The 20,189-nt window shown below is 47.0% G+C and overlaps 1 protein-coding gene across 17 annotated transcripts in view; it reads left to right on the top strand.

The window, feature by feature from the left end:
• Positions 1-20,189, top strand: part of LOC138516732 (alpha-adducin-like) — a 1,440,750-nt gene that overhangs the window by 539,236 nt on the left and 881,325 nt on the right. For all 17 annotated transcript variants that reach the window (XM_069632078.1, XM_069632071.1, XM_069632077.1 and 14 more), the window contains exon 6: positions 9,876-10,025. In XM_069632078.1, the coding sequence (XP_069488179.1) occupies positions 9,876-10,025 (150 nt within the window). The remainder of the gene's footprint in view (positions 1-9,875; positions 10,026-20,189) is intronic.

Here is a 20,189-nt window from a genome sequence, read left to right as displayed (position 1 = left end):
TGCTCAAATGCACATGCAATGCAAGTGCACACGGTAGTTCAAATGGGCAAAACGGGGTCTCTTCAAGGATCTGTAGCAACTCAGGAAGGTGGGTGAGGCAATGAAGAATAGGTTCCCACTATTCGGGGAGGGTCTCCATTGGAGGGCATAGTCGATTTCAAGAGTTGGGAATAGTTTGCTAGTTCACACTAGCAGTGGAAAGGAAAGGGGCCCTCGGGCCACTCGTGTGTAAAAATTGATGAAGGGGCTAGGGGCTACTGGCTAGGGTTACGATTACTCACCGACCCCCGGCGCAATCCGGACCAATCTTCTGCAGTCGAGTCCACTTCGGTTGTAGGTTCCAGTGCAGCATTTTGGCAGCTCTGCAGCTTTCAGCGACAAAGATACAGCGATGATTCCCAAACGAGACAGTGGCGATTTCTCCGCTCCTGGTGGATGGATCAGGCCAGTTTCACTCCAGAAGGTTTCATGGTCAGGAGGGGCACAAATGCAGCACACCTGCAAAGGTTGTCACCACGGCTGGGCGACACGGTAACCATTTATGGAGGGGCCCAGGGCGACCGGTGCTGGGGGTTAAGTGTTTATTGGCGTGCCTGTCCCTTGAAATTCAGGAAGAATTCTGAATACGTGACCCTTGTCCTGTTTTGACAGTGAGTGTGGAGAGGTCTGCTTGGCTTGACTGATACCGGTTGGAGGTAGGGGAGTGAGCATCGGTGTGGCGGTAATCTGCAGCAGACAGTTAGTTCCTGGCTATTTAGGCGAGAGTCAAAGCTGTTGTTTGAGATGCCCTCTCAAGTTAAGAATGCCAAAATATTGGAGGACCCCCCCAGTGCGAGTTCTCAATCACCTGCCCGGGATCCCATCGGGGCGTCCATATTAAGATGATGTTCAATCATCCCGAATCCATCATACAGTCAGTGGATGGCAATATGGACACCGTGACATTTAAGGTGGACCATGTGGTGGTGTGCCTGGATAAACATGGTGAGGTGCAGGACAAAGCGGAGGGGAGAGTCTCGGGGTTGAAAAATGAATCCTCTGCTTCTCGGTTAATGAGGGCTTGATTAACAGCTCTGTCACAATTTGGGAAGGGTACAAAGCTGTTTTCAGGGGGAGGCGATTTCACGGGTTGCGGCCCAGCGGAAACATTCGCTGGCAGCGGAGGAGGTGGCCTCTGAAAGGGCAGAGTCAGATCTGGTCGCTTTAGAGTCCCTGGAGGCTCAGCATAAGTTGCAGACAGCCCAGGAAACACTCCGGAATGTGGCAGTAAACAATGCGAAGCAGGCACACTAGCTCAAGTAAAGCCATATTCACGAAGCAAGGGGACAAGGTGTGGGAAGATGCTTGTTTGGCTGGAGCAAAGGGAAACGAGCAGTGGGCATGTAAGAGCTCTGCAGGGCATTCTGGTGAGGCTTTGACTGAGGATGTGGACATCGCACAGGCGTTCGCAGGGTATTATGAGTGCCTATATAGTGCCCCGTCAAGCCAATCAAGGGAGGTGGGGGGAGTCCCCGGGCCCGAACGGCTTCCCGGTGTAAGTCTAGAAGAGACTGGGAGTGGCAGTGGTTTGGCCACTCCACTGGCTATTCCTGCAGAGCAGGCACAATGGTATTTTACCCAAGAATCTGAGGAAGGTGTGTATCGTGGTTCTTCCAAACCGGGGAAGTCACCGGAATCTTGCTCATCAATGGAGAAGCGAAAATCCTAGCAAGAATCCTGGCAAATCGCCTGCTGAAGGGGCATAGAGTGCTTAATCTACCCAGATCAGTTCTGGTTTATGCCATCCAAATCTACTTGCATAAACCTACGCAGGGTACAATTGGGTCTGGGGCAGGCTTCCATAATACCGGATCTGCTGACTTTGATGTAAGTGGGTTTTGAAAAGGAATTTGACTCGGTATACTGGGTTTACTTGTGGGGAACGATGAAAAGTATGGGCTTTGGGGAGAACTTTGTGCTTGGTGCGCCTATTGTATACATCGCCAGGTCTGAAGTGCAGGTTAATGGGTTCCACTCCAGGACATTTCCCCTCAGGCAGGGAACAGGGCAGGGCTGTCCCCTTTCCCCTTTGCTTTTCACCCTAGCAGTGGAGCCTCTGGTAGTGATGCTCTGGGCGAGCAGAGTGGGGGGGCCCTTCCGGTGGCCCTGGGGAAGTGAAGAGAGAATATCTCTATATGCAGATGACCTGTTGATCTATATGGTCAACCCACCGGTATCCTGTCTCACAGTGACAAAAATATTGAGATATTTACAGGGGGTCAGCGGTCTCAAGGTCAACTGGAAGAAATCCGCCTTCTTCCCCATCTATGACAGGCTTCCGGTATCTGGAAATTAAACTGGGCGAACACCTCTCGAAATATCTTGACCTAAATTTACACCTGATAATAGATAAATTTAAGTTGGATGTCACACATTGGCAGTTCCTCCCATTGAGTTTGTTGGACAAAGCGGCCCTGTTAAAAATGATATCCCAAGTTTCTATGGTATACACATACACTTTTGAGAAAAATAAATGCATGAATTTGGTAGTGCAAAACCCCCCCCAGAAAACTCAAAATTTCGAAGTGGACCTGAGTTTGCGGGGGTGTCCCTGCTTCCCTTCTTTGACATTAAGGGAATTCAGGTTTTACAGGGGTATCACCCGCTTCCATAAAAAGAAAAGCGCAGGAAGAAGAAATATTTCCAAAATAAAAGAACAACAAAAAAAACAGACCCTGTGGTGGAAGTTCCGCCCCTCAATGGGGAGTTGGAACTCGCATCACAGGGAAGGGGGGCGGGCCCAGTTCAGGTACTTTCTGGAAAGAAAAGGGGATGGGGCGGGTCTCCAGCTCATGACACGATGTGCAAAAGGTATGGGCCGAGGCGCACAAACACATTGGTTGGGAGGAGGAGGCAAACGCTAATCCAACCCCTATGGAGTAATTCACATCTTCCGGAGCTCCTTAAAATGAGTCACTGCAGGAACTGGGAGAGTCATGAGATTTGGCACTTGGAGGATGCGGTGCAGGGGGACAGTCTCCTCCCCTTTGAGACTCTGCAGGATACGTATGCTCTTAGGGATGGGAAACTCTTCGGTATGTACAATTGTCTCCTGCATTAAGGTCGCAGTTTCATGTTCTCAATGAAGTCCCACAGTACTCCCCACTGGAGGCACATTTATGTCCAGCCCGAATTGGGACAAAGGTCACGTCCATGTTGTGCCAAGTAATTACAGCTTATGGGTCTCAGGAATTTTCCCACCTAAGGGGCAGGTGGGAGAGGGATGTAGGCTCCATGGAGCCTGAGGAATGGGTGGAAGCAATGCTGTTCCTACGGGGAATGGTATGTCTGCCAGGCTGCTTGTTATACAGTATATGATTCTTCATAGGGTCTATTACTCCCGTACCAAGCTATGTGGGTGAGGATGGAGGACAATGACTTCTGTCTACGGTGTGGAAGGTCTGAGAGTATGTTCTATCACTCCCTCTGGGACTGTCCTCCGGCTCAATTATTGTGGGGAAAATGTATAAGCAAATTGTCGAATATACTGAACTTGGAGGCGCCTAGAGACCCGAAATGTGTTCTACTCCAGATATGGGGCTAGAGGAGGTTCTCACAAACCAAGAGAAGATATTTGTGGCGGTTGTCTTGGAACTAATCAAGAAAGTTATTGTTACGTTGTGGGGGTCCCTGGCACTGCTGGTTAGCTGAGATGGATAGATGTATGGCCCTGAAAAGAAGGGTGTATAATACAAAGGGATGTTTCTGAAAGTTTGGGGTACATGGGAGAGGGGGCGTGGTGGGTAGCGGGTGTTTGTGGGACAAGTGCTGTTGTCGGATACTGTGCGACTGATATGTTTGCCCGACTCTCTGTAGTATACCCAGTAATTATATTTTCAGTCTTCGCTTCTGTGTTATGTCATGCAATGTTGGTTAGGTTTATTGTGTTTCTTTCTTTCTTTTTTCCTTTTTTTCTCGATGAAATCAATAAAACAATTTAAAACCTACCTCTTTTCCAGAATGGTTTGTTTTGTTCATTACCCTGCTGTTTCTCTGCCATGCGGCCTGGAAATTGGATTTATTTTGTTGTGGCGGTGAGCTCTTTGCTTTTCTGAGGTGTTTGATGCTGCTGGGTTGTGGTAAAGGCTCATATTTCATTTTAGTTAGTGTTTTGTTTTCCAATTCGTTTGATTCCAGTCCAGGTTTTCCTGGTTAATCCGAGGTGCACACTGGGAGATGTGACACTAGGAAATAGAAAAAAACACTGACTGGAAAAATTGCTGGGAGGCATTTTGCAACAAAGGATGGCACCCTTAGCAGGCATGGTAAATGAGGTGGTCTCAAAGACGAGTGTGTTCCATCTTCCCTTTACCCCTCTTCCACCATCACAGGGTCATGGCCCTGGCCCTGTCACAGTGATCAAAAGACCCTGGAAGACTGAGAGAAGCCATGAACTTTACCACACTAAAGAACCCTGACACATTACAGTGTAATCTCCCCTAGCCCATTTTCTTGTCTGTTTGTGCCCAAAGAGGTTATTCTGTTTTGTTGCTCGGGCATCCCTTATCCTAGTAAGCTAGCACAACCTGTTCTGTACCAAATTGGCATTCAACATATCATCTTGTAAAGTAGAGGTTGCTAATTGACTCTGAGCCTTAATGCCCACCTCTTTCGGAGCAACTTGATGTGAAATTGTATCCAACGTGAGATATTTTATGTTGCTATCATCTTGCCTGGATTTCTCCAATCCAAAAAGGAGCTGGTCAGCTACTCTGAACTCCTCAACATCCCCACAGCTAAGGGTCCTGTTAGGGTCAAATTTGTTTAAATTTTCCTCTGTTGTAGATTGATGAGGCAGCAAAAAGGAAACAACATAAGATGGCTCCATTTGTTAAAAGGTTGAATTCAGAAATCGTACTTGGAGGGAACAAAGGAGTAACCGATGAGGTGACATTTTCTCTGAAAAAGAAACAGAATGCCCTGTAATTCCCTGACTTACCGGCCTATGTAATTGTAACAAGGAATACCACCTTCATTATAAGCGTAGTCAAGGGCCAACAATTCAAATGCTGGAACAAAGGCGTCATTAAAACAGCAATTTGTGGTCCAAGGGAGGGCAACAAACAGTTTGAGAATTAATTCACCAATCATTCTGGAAACCCTTTTTCACACATTCCTTGTTCTTTTTCTCAAGTTTGGTTGGGTTGTGTAAGGGTGTGGAAGGGGGAGACTGACACAGGAGGCATGTTTCAGGCTATATACTTTTATTGGTGGTAAAGTAAAAGGGAAAATCCTATCTGATCCTAGTTCTAAGAGGGGTTTCTTGCCTCAAATAATACTAAGGAATGCATCAGGATATCCGTCTAAAGCAAAGAGATCACTATCCTATGTCCAAAACCTATTTCAAGCCCTTACACTTTATTCAACTAAAGAAAATAGGTGGTCTTCTTGATTCAGAACAAAGGTTCCTTTCTCTAGGATGATAGCTGAAAGTATACTTCTGGGTGATTCAAAATGAAATGTTCTTCTTAAGGGATACAAATGAACAGTCTCAAAAAAGGTTCCTTGGATTGGCGGTTCAATAAGGCACATAGCACTAAGAGTGTCGCATTTTCACAATGTCCAGAGAAGGACCCCCTCCTCTTTATTCCACAAACAACAGGGGAAATATCTCTCTTCCCCTGGTCTTTTCCAGAATGCTCACCATGTTCACAGCCTACACGGCCCACTATCCTGCCATGTATTCTTGTTGTCGGGTCCCAGGCCCCTATGATATTGGCTTCTCTCTTTTGAGTCCCAGACCCCTTTGGTTTCTCGTTTTCAGGTCCCAGACCCCTTTGGCTTTGTACCTGGTTCGCTATCCTGCCAGGTATTCTTGTCGGGTCCCAGGTGCCTTTGGCTACCTCTCTTTTGGGTCCCAAGGGCCTTTGGCCAATTTCCCTTGGGTCCCAGACCCCTTTGTCTTCTTGCTCTGGGCAGCCCTAGTATTCCAAGCTCTGGGGGACTGCCACGAAGAAGATGGCTCTGGAGGACACTCCTTATTGGATTCGGGTCTCCGACCCATGTCCCACTGCATTATAGTCTCTCAGGGTTCTTAGCAAGCCTCCCTGTTTCCCAACCCTCCTATGGTTGCTTACTGGTCTCTGTTGGCTACTTCTGGGACTCTTGCCGCCGTTCAAAGACCTCCTCCTGTGTTGGAATGCTGAAGCGGTTCTGCAACGGCTTTGTGCTTTTGGGCGTCGTGTCCCAGGTGGACCACGTACATCAGCTGGCACTTCGTCTTCCTGCTTCCAGACACGGCTCGATCACGGCATAGCTCTCAGGAGCGTTTCTGCTGACGGGCATGCGGCCAGTCCTTGCTTGCTTCGCTTGTTTCCTGACTGCTGGCTCTCGCTGTGGTTGAATTTCCCTCTTTTATTTCACTCGTGTCTTGGCCAATAGGAAGTCCACACTAGACTACACACAGACTAGACTGCTCAGTAGGATTCACAGAGGTGCTCTCTATGCTTACGCACCTCCTCCTTGTTTCAGTACTGAGCTTAAGCTTTCCTATTGAGTCCTTTTGGATTCTTCCTTGTCTCAGTACTCCCAGCCTTACTGGTTTTAATGAAACAGATAGGAACACTTTGGATGGTGTTGTAGGAGGTTAGAGAGGAAGGCTGATTAGGGTTAAGTGGGCTATGGGGATATCATGTTCTCCCCGGATTGTCACTGTTCCCATAGAGGGCTTCCCTCCCCATGAGATTCACTCGCTGAGTACCACCCCCAGGGGGACTATCTGGTAGCAGCCTCACCTCCTTGGCTTCATGGGAACGGGCTCCCCATAGGGGAGAAGTGACGACATCCAGGGATTTGTCACAGGTAGTTCTCATCGATTTCCCCTTGGCTTTGCGATGTGGTCTTCAGTTGTTTGCTGTCAGGCCTCAACACTGGATAGGCTAACGTAACCCTTCATTGAGCAAAACACTTAACATCTCATAAAGGATTGCTGTGTCTAGCCATTGTGCTGGCCACTGGCTCCATCCTTTATCTACCACTTACAAACCAACATAGTCAAGCCACCCCTGCCTATGGCTGAGACAAACCACTTTCTCACCCCATTCCACATTCAGCACCTCACCTCACCTCAGTCCAGCCAGCCTGAATGTCCTACCCACCCTACCTAATGTTAGGAAGCAGGCTCATTCTCACTAAACTTGATTTCTGTATCTTATCCCCCCTTGTTTGGTTCTGATTTAGCTGTTACTGCCTTCCATGTCTAAACACTTGCGCTGTTGACACCTTTCATGTCTCATTTAAAATGTTCCTGAGCAAAATGTTTCAATGCATAACAGGCCCCTCTCAAACGTACAAAATGTGCACTGAAATATAAATGCAGACAAATGCCTTAATTGCTTCTTTTTCAATCCTGTTGCTCAACTGTCATGCAGAATAAAAGAAAAACGGTACAGTACCGCCGGAGTCATTAACACATACTACCCGAATCGACGTTCTGCCTACTAAAAAAACTCTCCAAACTGCAATACACAATTTTCTGTTCCTGAGACAAACTATTCTCCTCTTCAATCACCGCTCTTCTCCTTGAAAAGGTCTACCAGTAAGGGTACTAATTTATTATCATACCTTGTCCATACAAAATTCTAAAGACATTGCGACTCATCGTTCCCTTTTCCTTTACCAACGCTATTAATCCCACACTCCTGCCCAAGCTCTGCAAGACTGAAAGCAGCTTGAAACTCGCACTACCTATCCCAGCAACATATATGCCCTTTCTTTCACCTCCAAACTGTTTTGAGAAACTGTTAGTGAATAATTGAGATCCCACATAGAGAACCACTCCATCCATGACAACTGCCATGCTAACTTCTTCCCTGGTAGTGCAACCAAATACACTTCCTACGTCTTACTCCTCTGTATGACTTAAAACCGCAGATATTGGTGACATTTGCACAGTATTCTTTCAGGACCTTTCCGCCACATTTGATGACACTGGCCACAATATTTAAATCATCTTCACACCATTGCAGACATATAAAACGTAGCCCTCTATTGGTTTTCTTCCTTAATCTATTTGCTGTTAATACTTACTGACACCATTCCCCCACCCTCCATCCCTTGCTTCCACTATAACTGTTTGCTTTCTCCCCAATCCTGTTCAGCTATTATCTTAATTAAATGTTCCATGTCATCGGGTCATTATCAGTAACTTCTTCTGTGTATATGCATGCTGATGACAACATAATTATGTGTATAATTGACTTGAATTATAGTTGTTCACCCTCCACCAGCAGCCCCTTCGCTGTCAATGATTTTAGACCAAACAGGCCTAAGATTAATCCTGCCAAAACCAGAATGAACCTGGCCGCGCTCTTATGCATACAGACCTACGGAACTATAAAGTATTAAGGAACCACTGATGGCACCCACTACACCAGCATATCACATGTAACACAGCTGCCATTGTCTAGCTTAGCCACTATGGCAAATTCCCAACCCTCCACTGCCCCAAGGTTCCCCACAACTTCACATGGTGTTGGTGGTTGGTGCTCCTTCTGATCCTACTATCTGGGTGGCCTCATTCTGGCCTTCTTCACTTGGTGTCCTTCCTATCCCTGTGTCCAAGGTGAGGAACTTGGGAGTAATTCTTCAATCTTCTCTTTTAATGGAAGACCAAGTGTCCGCTGTGTGTAAAGCGGGTGAATTCCATTTAAAAATCTTAAGAAAGGTTCTCCCTCTGATACCTGCTGACTTTTAATCCACCTGTGGTGGCTGCCTTGGTGCTTAGCAGATTTTGTAATGCTTTATATCTGGCTCAGCCCAAAGGCACCATCCAGTGATTGCAGCGTCTTCAGAATTCAGCTGCCCAGATGGCCAAAGGGACCCCTTTTGGCGCCCACATCTCTCCTGTGTTCCGCACCCTCCACTGGCTCCCCGTCATGCAGCGGATCAGGTTCAAGGCCTTGTGCATTGTTCACAGGGTGTTACACGGGCAGGGGCTGAGTACCTTCAATCAAAATTCTCCCTCTACCTCCCTGGCCGCTGCCTTCGCTCTGCTGCTGCCGGGCTTCTGGTCGTCCCAAGGTTCTGCAGATCCCGTATCAGAGTTTGTGCCTTCTCGGTCGTTGTGGTTCCAATGTGGAACGACCCACCAGGGACCGTCAAGAAGTTGTCGAATCACTTACAGTTTAGGAGAACACTTAAAACCATTCTGTTCTAGGTCCCTGGCTGTCTGCGTTCACTAACTCTACAGCCTCCCTCCTCTCTAGCGCCAAGATACCTCCGGGTGAACGTTGCGCTCTACAAGTTGCCTTAACATAACACATCTTCCTTCACTCTGACTGTTCTTTATTTTTGTAAGGCTAATGTGTTTAAGTCCCGGTCTTGCTGAGAGCTATACTTTGGAAATCTCTTTTCTTTGTACTTGTTGATGTAACTTCACTGGATCTTTATGTGATCCCTGAAGTTATGGCTTTTCAACAGGTGTATGTATCATGTCCGCTGCACCTGTGGTCACCATCGTGGCATGTTGGTACATAAATTGTCAAATGTATGCCAACATCCACACACCATTCTTGCTTTAACTATAGACATGTTGCCCTTCTTTCTTGTTGTCTTCTAATTAATTGAAACTGATTGGCACCATAAAACAAATATATATGTAGGTGTTGCTTGAGGTATAGCTGTAAGCATCTTGGTATTTTAGCTACTAGAATATCTGTTTGTGTTCATACAGAGGTTAAGGATTCCTCATTGTTTGGTAATGTTGGTATATAACGAGCATGACCAGTAAACAGTTTGCAAAAACCATTCAACTTCTCAGATACTGGTGATTTGATAAGCAATTTAAACGCACAGTTTCGCACTGTTTATACATTTTTCTTTTCCCATATTGTCAGGTTAAAATTAACATTCAAGGAGATATTGTAGATCGAGGAAGCACAAACCTGGGCGTTAATCAAGCTGGCTTTACGTTGCACTCTGCAATCTATTCAGCTCGGCCAGACATTAAATGCGCAGTTCACATTCACACACCAGCAGGCGCTGCGGTAAGTTACCTTTTTAAAAAAAAGTGTTGGTTTTCTTAATTGTATTTCCACATATGCACCTGTATCAACAGTGAACGCGATGGAGTAAAGCGTTCAAAAACTAATACAATAGAGTACCTTCTTAGTGTATGTTGGTACTCCAGCAAATTGGCAAGTGGTTGTGTACTTTTGTGAGATGATAGCAGTTTGGCAGTCCTGGATTCACTCTGTGTAATAACTTAAACCTGTGTGAAATATTATGCAATTCTTTTAAATTAGGTTTTGCATTCCCTTCTTATAGAGGTGACCATTAGACTGCCCCTGGAGGACTAATACAGGCCACTGCCACATATATGTTCCCACGTTATGCGGCTACAGACATCTATTCTGGCAGAGTAGAAGGCTGTCTGAATCACATTGTCTTCAACTCTGTATTCAGCACTGTGATGAGATACACTGCTACTCCGAACGGACTTGCACAGTAATTCATGAAGGAGACACAAAACATCTGTCTTTTGACTATGAAGAGATGTGATCTAGCGTTTTGATTGTTTCTGATTTAAACCTCAAAATCCAGACACTGGGGTGGGAATCCTTACAACTTGTTCTGAAAGATACATGGTATACATAACTCTCTGAAATAGGAGCACACCGTAATGGAGTGTAATGTGAAGATGGTTCTGTATAGCTCACATTTTGTATTTATTAGGTTTATATAGCGCTTTACAATACAACAACAAGAATACATTGTAAACAAGAAGCATAAAGTTACAAAGACATGAAACAAACCATACAAAACAATATGTATATCAATTTACCAGTTCTAAAGGAGAAATAGATGAAGAAGAAAGGGAAGTAGAAAGGGAGGTCAGAGCGGGGGAAGAAGCGATAACAGGAGGAGGGAAGGATGAGAATGAAAGGGGAGAAGAGGGGAAGGAGGGTAGAGATAGAGGAGGGAAAAAATAGGAGAAGAAGGAAAGTTAGGGTGGGGGAGAAGAAGGAAAGATTTCAAGGAGGCACGGAAAGAGGGGTAAGAGGAAATGGAACGGATGGAGAGAGGTAAAGAGTTCCAGTGATGGGGGGCTAGGAGCTGAAAGGAACGGAAACGAGAGGAAGCACAAGGAGATGGAGGTACAGTGAGTAAGAAGAGATCAGCGGATCTGAGGGAGCGAGAAGGAGAGTAGCAAGAAAGGAGAGAAGGAAGGCAAGGGGCAGCTAGCTCATGAAGAGATTTAAAAACTAGGCAGAGGAAGTTAAATTTAAGTTGGGAGTGAAAGGGGAGCCAGCCAAGTAAAGAAAGCAAGGAGGAAATAGAATAAAGAGGTGCAAGAAGGCAGAGGGTACGGATGGCAGAGTGGTAAAGGGAGCTCACATCTGTTCCATTTTGGTGTACTCGCGCTATAAGAAAAGAGGAGGGTATCAGCATGTGTGTATAGTGGGAGGCAGATGTAAAAGCTGTAGGACTGATGAGTGCAGGATAGAAGTATCGGAGTCCTGCATCCCAATGCTTGTTTTTATTGATTTGTGGCAGCAAAACTTAGATATGTGTGTTATCTGGAAGGGGGAATCCAGGATCTGTTAGTGGCAGTGCTGGTACACCAGGATAGCCATTGATGTCGTTGGTGGAAGGATGTGGGATCTAGCTAAAGATATAGTTGTCTGCATGTTGAGCTCTGTCCTGCTCCTCCAAGATTAATGTGGTGCTACTATATATAAAGGTAAAGTGCTTGTTTGCAGTTTAAGGGTGCTTGCCTCACCCAGCGCATGTTGGCTGCTGGAGGATTCACGAGATGTGCGGGTTGTGGGCATGAGAGGAGAGCCAGGTGTAGCAAGAGGCCTCATGCTAAGCCATGGGAAAGGATCTGGGGCCTAGCAGGGAAGGGTGATTCCTTCCACTTCAACCCCCATTTGGTTGTCCCTGGGACAGGGTAAAGACCACAGGGCGCAGTTTGGCCTGTTCGGAGGGATGGTACTGGAGAAAGAGGTGTAGCAGTGTATACTGTAATGGGGGAGAACTAAGGCCAGTCAAATTCAGGAAATAACACTGGGGTGAAAGGAATTCTTCCGCTAGCATGCGTTGGGGTGTGCTCTCAGACATAACAATCTGAGGCATTCATTAGATCGGCATATGTCCTCGAGAAATTTGAGGAACTTATAACTATCTGGGGACGTGAATACCGAAGTGCTGGGCAGCAGTCCCAGAAAAAGTCAGCAGGGGTTACATGTCTGTTATGTGTTTGGGATACCAATGGCAGTGCTGTTGGTATTTAGTATTTATTTACAGGCACTCCCCAACTAGGTCAGTGTATATAACTGTCAATTTACCTAGAGATACTGGCGTGGAGAGACATGAGGAGGGGGAGAAAGGACAGGGTCCAAAACTTTAAAATCAATGGCACTGTGCAAGAAACAATCATTTCACATACACTTATTACAACAAGAAATCTGGGCCACCAGTCAGGGCAGTATCTTGTCCACTGGATGCTTGCTTGGGTAGCCTATGCACGTGAAAAGTAAGCAGTAATCATTTTCAAGACATTGTAGGCATGATAGGCAGGTGATCAGAGAAACATCAGTTATGTAGTGGGCATGCAGTTGTAATAATATTCCTAACTTGTGTTGTCCAGCCCTATGCAGAATGAGGCCTTATGCCCAAATGTTCCAAGCAATTTCGGTGATCCCAGGACGTGGGAAGCTGGAGATAGAAGATGGCAAAGTTCAGGAAGCCAGCAGGGTAGATGCTTGGTCAGGCGTAGAGCAGAAAGATAGCGGGTCGGCGTGCTGAAAATGTTTGCGGGCTGGCAGCTCTGCAGGTGAATAGGCTGCCCAATAAATAAGGCAGAGGATGCAAAGAGCAGGTATACACACCAGCTAGGAGGCAAAGACCCTGGCACGTCACGTGGGTCAGGTGGAGCTGGTCTGTGATGCAGGAGAAGGAGCACAGGCAATTGCTGAGGCGCTTGGCTTACTCAGCTGGCCCCCCAGAACTCTTGTACTGGTGGGTCCTGGTGCCTATACTCCAGGTGCTCAGCTTTATTATGTCTGCATGAAGAAGAAACCCATTTTGAGAGCATTGGGCCACCTGCAGAAGGCTTCTGTAGCAGGACGACATTGCGCTTTACCTGCCGTTGGTGCTGGTTGCAGAACCCTGTAAGTTATACCTCTGGACTGGTATCAGTGTGTCGTCTAGAAGTGCAGGATGGAGTGCTACACAGAGCCTGTCCTCTGTGTCCCCGGTGGGCAGCTGCAGCGGGGTGTCTTTGTCCTGGACCCTTGAAGGTGGCAGCTGGGCTGGTGTTTCCAGCGTCACTGATGGGGTGGTGGCGTTCTCCTTTTGCTGTGGCACTTCATTGGCCGGTTGAGCTGTCTTTACACACGAGCGGGCATGGACCCAGGCATCGAGGCCTCTGCAACAGCCTGCAGTGTAAGTAGTCAACAAGACATAGTAGGAAGACTTTTGCAGATGAACCTTCAGGACCACCCAGTCTCCTGGCAGGAGGCTGTTGCACGGTGGTTCAGGTAGATGAGGAAGTTCTTATTGTATTTGCTGGAAGTGAGAACTGACAGCAAGCATTCTTTTTTTCTGCAATATGACACAACAGAATCATCATTCAGTTGAGCATTACGCCGCTCTGGAGCTAGTGGGGCAGTCGCTGGCATCCTCGTGGGTCTGCCTATTAGGAACTCGTGTGTTGACAGGCCAGCCTTTCTGCTACCAGTATTTCTAATGTCCATCAAAATTAGAGGGAGAGCATCTGGCCAGCTTAGGCCTGTTATATGGCACACCTTGGCAAGGCAGTTTTCCAGGTACCCATTTCCAGCAGTGGAACCTTTTTGAAGAATATGTAGGGTCTTGCAAATGTTTTGGACAGTCTGTCCTGTGAAATGAATGCCCCTGGCAGAGGCTAAGGATACTAGGAGGCCACAGCTCAACTCAGTAGTTTCTTACCTGCAGTGATCTAATCAGCATATTTTCAGAGGTAGGCCTCAGTCCATCTGGAGACTTTGTCTATGGCAACCAGGACATATTCAAAGGAGGCACATTTTTTTCGTTTGAGATAAAGTCAATTTGAAAATTCACAAAGCATCTGTGGGGCAGGTCATGTGCCCGCAGAGTTGTATTGACAGGCTTTCTGGGTTGTATGTAAGACAAGTTGTGCAGTGGGCACAGTACTTCTGTACAATGGAGGGGAACTTAGGAGCGAACCAGTATCTTTTGGAACTTTGCGCCACTTTTCCCCTTACTGGAATGCGACAGAGTAAGCCACACGTGTCAAATATAGCTGCAATGGATGGGGGCCCCTAACCAGCCGTGCTATCACGCCGTAGGCGATCAGAGCAACACACTCAACGTTTAGTTTCCCAGCTCTGTTTCTCGTTCTGGGGGGCCACTTCCTGGAGGTCCGCCAGTCCGGAAAGGGATGCTAGGGGGTCCTCATATGAGAGGAGAAACAGCAGCACATAATCAGGAGCCTGAGTGCCATGCAGGGCTGTATTTGTGGCATACTGGTCTGCCAAAGCATTTCCCTGGGAGATGCTGTCTGATGCCGGGTATGGGCCTTACATTTGACAATGGCCAACTCGGTAGGTAACAAAATAGCGTTAAGCAGTGCTTTAACATAGGGTGCATTGAGGATAGGGGTACCCTGGGCAGTGAGATAACCTCTCTGTTTCCAGAGCTTTCCATAATCAAGAGGGATACCTAAGGCATAGTAGGAATCTGTGTATATCGTGGCTATGCATTGTGTGGCGATCGTGCAGTCCCTGATGAGGGCAATGAGTTAAGCACCCTCTGCTGATCTTACTGATGGGAGCTGAAACGCTTCTAGGGGCTCAATGTGGTACAGACTGCAAATCCTGCCCGTCAATTTCCTGTGGAATCTTCTAAAACGCGAGTAGTCAACAAAGTTCTTTGCCAGCATTGGGGAGGGGGACATCTTTGAGGTCGGGTTGTGGAGAAGAAACTATGATATGATATGGCATTTATAATGCGCCTATACACAAGTGTTTAAAGGCACGACGAGGCAAGGGGGGGAACAGGGGGAAGACAGAGACCACGATCTTACTAGGCCAGGTGACATTAAGATCGCGGAAGTGCAGGGGTGGGGGCAGGGAAAAGTGTGAGGGGAGGGGGGGGGAGTGTGGTACAAATGATAAACAGTAAATAAATAAAAAACAATAAATAAGAAATATAAATAAGAAATGCGGCCAGCTGGTGGCAGGTTCAGGGGTAAGTTCAGACATCAGGTGTCAAGTGCTGGTAAGGGGCTGTAGGGTTACAGAATCAACCCCAGAGTGCATGGGTTGCCAGGTGGGCAAAGCAGGTGTGCAACTGGAGGGGAGGGGACCTGGGACCAAGAACAGAGAGTAGCCAGGTGACCAGTGCCGTTTCCGTTTCAGCCAGGAGTTCAGCAGGGGAGAGGAGGAGAGAAAGCAGAAGCAAAGAGGAAGGTCTTGAGGTGCTTCCGGAACCAGAGATGGTTCTCCCCAATTTTCAGAGAGGCAGGGAGGCTGTTCCAGAGGCAGGCCCCAGCCGAAGAAAGAGATCTTCCAGCAACTTGTTGCTTGGAGAAGCGACTGACCCTGAGGGAGTTGGAGGCACAAGAGCGAAGAGCTCAAGAAGGAAGATATTTAGGAAGAGCGAGTTGAAGTTATTGAGGCCCCAGGCCCCAGAAGGCCTTGGGGACAATGCATAGCGTCTTGAACATAATCTTCGCAACCACTGGGAGCTAATGCAGAGATTTCAGTCCTGGAGAGATACAATCCCTGGGCTTGAGGCCAAGGACAAGTCTTGCAGTCAATGCAGCTATGTCAAATGTAGCAAGTAAACATTCGGGATACTATCCTGAGGAGTTGGTAAAAGGGAGGCAGGATTACGAGAGGCTCATCTGATGAGGGTGATATTGGTGGTGAAGAGGAGTAATCTTTTTCCATACTTGGTGAGGCTGGCCGCTGATAGGTGCTATTTTCACTTGAGGAGTAGGGGCCAATACAGAGTGCGGCACTGCTACATTTATATGGCATGCCAGTGTGATGGTGTCAACTTTAGAGAACAGGAGTGCAGCAGCAGTCACCACCTTTAGACATTTGGGGAAGGCAGAGGCTACCGGGTCTGAGAGCGATAGTAGGCCACTAGGCATTGTAGGTCCCCATTCTTATGTGTGAGTACACCTAAGGCATACCCCTCTATCTCATCACAGAACATGGTAAAGGATTTCGAATAATCCGGAAGGGCCAGGGCAGGGGTGATGGAGAGGCCAGTTTAAATGTTGGCAAACACAAAGGTGGTGTATTTTGGAGATCAGGTTAGTTGATCAGGCAATGTATCTAAAAACATCTTTTGCATGAGCGCAACAGTGGAGGCATAATCAAGAATCCAAAGGCGGCAAAAATTGCTTATTACCAAAAAGAGGCAGAGCTGTCTCCTGTTGTCAGGGAAAGGGCATTGTAGGATGTATGCAACACGGCAGGTATTGTCATTCTTCGTGTATTGGAACAGAAAAGAATGATGATGCCAGCTTAATGCTTGTAAGGGAGGCATAGGATCTGGCACCACTGGATGAGAAGGGACAACAGCCACATTAAGAGCTTTTAAGTCATGCGTAAAACAGTACTTGTCTGTCCCTTCTTTGGCCAGAGGGAGTATGGGGTATTTGCACGGGCTTGTGGTATAGTATAAAATACCTTGATGAAGGAGTGATTGCCTGACAGGCTTGATACCTTCTTCTGCTTGGGGTGAGATCTTATACTGTGACACTCGTGGCAGCGGAACCTCAGGATTCAAGGTGACGTGTACTGGTGACACCCGTAATGAGACGGGGAGTGAGTCAAGGAGGTCTCGCACGTGCATGGTCTGGGCATGGGTGAGGGAGGCAGGACACTCTGAGGGGTGGGTGGGAGAGAAGACTGTTGCAGGAGGAATAAACATTCAGCCTGTTTAGACTGTGGAACCTCTAGGTAAATACCATCCATGGAGCAGTATATTATAGCATTCATTTTGCACAATAAATCATTACCCAGCAAGTTAGCAGGTGAACATGGGCTAAGGAGAAAAGCTTGTTGGTTAGAAGAAATGGGACCAATTGAAACAGATAAGTTCTTTGACACTGGCTATAGGGCTAATTGTCCCAGACATTCCAACATCATTCATAATTTGATCCGAGATATTGACATGAGGAAAATCTGCTGCCCTTAGCGTAGAGCGGCGGGCAAAGGTATCAACCAAACAGTGTACTTTTTGTCCCTGAATGTTACACTGGAGATGAGGACTGACCTGGTCCAGCGTGATCAGCATATCCTACGGACCACAATGCATAGTGGCCTGCTGCGGCAAATAAAGCCAGTCCCCCAGGTTTCCAGATCTGGGAGTGCAGCTTCAACAGAAAGTATTTTACCTGCCTATAATTCTGTGCTACTTTCAGCTCTGCTTCCATTCAAGGATATTTGTCAAAGAAAATCCACTATGCCCAAAATTGGGGACTCTAATGTGAGGAGTTTTGCTTTAGATCCAAGAAACATCATTTTAACCAATGTGCTCAAGCCTAGACAAGTGGAATCAAGAGTCACTAAAAAATAAAATTCTAGCATGGTTTCAACATATAGTGGGCCCTAACTCTGTTAGATCTTGTGACCTGAAAGTCCTTCATAGAAAACAGATCAGCAGTTGGTGCTCTGGGGACAATACTGACTGTATCGTTGTAGGATGTGGGTCCAGCAGTCTGCCTGCGTTTAGAAATAGACTCTCAAGAGTTTTGGAAGTGTCCACTGCCACTAATCTTAGAATTGTTCTAAACTGACTATGCATTCTGTAGGTGGTTGTTAATCCCACCCTTACCTGGTCCGTTTTGGTGCTCTGTGGTTGTCCATTTGTCCATATGTCATCTTTAGATTTTGCGTTTGTAGATTTACTTCGATGAAGTTAATAGTTTAGTAGATTAGTTTGTATTGCATATAAATAATGAAACAAACATTTCATGGAATGTGGGACTCTGGGATTTGGTTATTTATTATTTTGTTAAAACTGTTCTTTTCTTTTTGTTATGCTGTACGTCTGTTGTCTTTGTCACGGCGCTCTGATGCCTGCGGACTTTCAGCACCAGATAAATAAATAAATAAATCCTGGTAACCCCCATTTGCAGGCATTGCAGGAGGAGGCGGCGGGGCGGTGGATTAACATTGGAATTGCCAGGGGGAATGATGGAAGAGCTGTGGGACCATCTTGCCTGACTGGGAGCAGTAGGGCCATATTGCCGTGGTCTGGGGATTTGAAAGGGCAGGTTGGATGAGGAGGCCGTCTGCTTACAATATCTGCAAACCGGTTGCCCCTGTTGAGGTTGCTGGGAGGGCAAAAGGAGGGGTTGTTGAATGCATTGCTGGTGTGAGAAAACCAGGCGTCCCCGGTTGCCTAAGGCAGTTTGTTGAGCATGTTGTAAGGCCATGAGGCGGGAGACACCATCTTACTCTTGTCTTTTGAGTTTGTCATAGAAGTGTTGGGTAGCTTGTAGTGCTTTTTTAATGTATTGAGCTTGCCACCCAATTTGGAGTCTAACAACAATGCGATACAAGGGCAGGTTGAGCTTGTGCACCATCATAAGCAATGCTGGAGTATTTAGTAAACCAGTATGTCAGGCAGTCAGTGAGGGATTCAGACTGTTTGGTCTTTAAGGGCTGCAATTTTGCTCAAGTCTGATTTGACAGGATATTTCTGTCTGATGAGGGTGGGGAGCGCCGCCACACTAGCAGTAATGGCACTAGCGGCAGGGAGAGTGTCAGGCCATTGGAGTTTCTCCCTAATCTATTTGTATAGAGTGTCTTTCAGTATTGCTTGGAGGAGCTGCTTAAGGTCCCCAATCGTGGGATCATAGCACGCAATTACAGAGGTCAAATATTCCATGAATGCAACAGTGTTTCCAGGCACAGAGGGGAATTGCTCTGCCATATGATACAAGTCAGTGGAGCTCGATGCAGTGTGTATTCTAATAGCAGGATTAGCTACATCAGGTTGAGGACAGGTGCACATAGGTAAGTGGACAGTGTCTCCTTGGGCAGCAACAGACACATCCATGGTGTGAAGCGAGAGGTGCTTATCCATGGAAGACTGCAAGTTGAATGTCTTGTTTAGTAAGGCGACTCATGGCAGCATTGGCAAGGGGTGACCGCAGATCTGATGAGGAACAATATTCGCATATGAGCACATGTGACCACTGGGGTTCTGGCTGTGCCGTCTCTGATAAGTAGAGGCTGTATTTGGCGATGAGGAAACCACTGGGGGCTGTTTGGCAGCTACCCTGGTAAAGTGAGGCGAATGGTGCATGGGCGGGGCAGCTGCCGGGGAAAGTGACACAGAGGAAGAGGTGGATGGAGATGCATCAACTGAGGTGGTGGAGGTTTGTGTGGTCAAGAGGGAGGGAGCTGCCGCAGTTGATGGCAGATTTTTTATTCGTGTGAGTGCAGAAGGAAATAAATAAATAAATATCGCTGGGGACTAATACTCATCCGGCCATCCACAACAGGCAGATGTGGCCAATAATGAACACGTCACAAATATCTATGGCACATCCACAAGAAAAAATCTAGGTATACCAGACGTGTTCGGCGAGCATGCGGTAGTAACCCTTTAGGCGGGCCTGCAGGCAAATTTTAAAGAGCTCTGGCGTAAATGGTGACATTCAGTGGTAATGGGATACCAATAGAATGTGTGGGGTGACATGGGACATCAGCATGACCCTTCTCTGCAGAACTAACAAGGCCACTGCCACTTCCTCGATGACACGAGGGGGTGGTAGTCAGCACACCACCAAGTAGAACCACAAGACAGGGTACAGTACGTGTAAAGGCAAACACAGAGACACTGATGTACCAGAGCCATAGATAACCGAAAGAGCTGCAGCGCTTTTCATATAATGTGAGGATAAAAAAAAAATACACAGCTGCAGTCCAATGCATAAAAAAACACAATCACAAAGGCTTCTTTTATTGTCTCTGCGTTATCTCTTCTGTGGCTTGTATAACTGGTAAACGCTGGCTACGGCTGCCCTTGAGCACTACAGTAAGTAGGAGCTGGGGCGCGGAAATAGGGAAGCAGCCAGCGCCCCGCATTGAACAGCCGCGCAAAGAAGAAAAGGGAAGTAGCCATGGCGCAGGCTATAATCCTGGCTTCTGACACTCGCAGGCTGTTCCAAGCAC

This window comes from Ambystoma mexicanum, chromosome 6q (assembly GCF_040938575.1).
Source record: "Ambystoma mexicanum isolate Mex_15411 chromosome 6q, UKY_AmexF1_1, whole genome shotgun sequence".
Classification (NCBI taxonomy): Eukaryota; Metazoa; Chordata; class Amphibia; order Caudata; family Ambystomatidae; genus Ambystoma; species Ambystoma mexicanum.
Note: the sequence above shows the minus strand (reverse complement) of the source record. Positions and strands in the feature narration are given on the sequence as shown.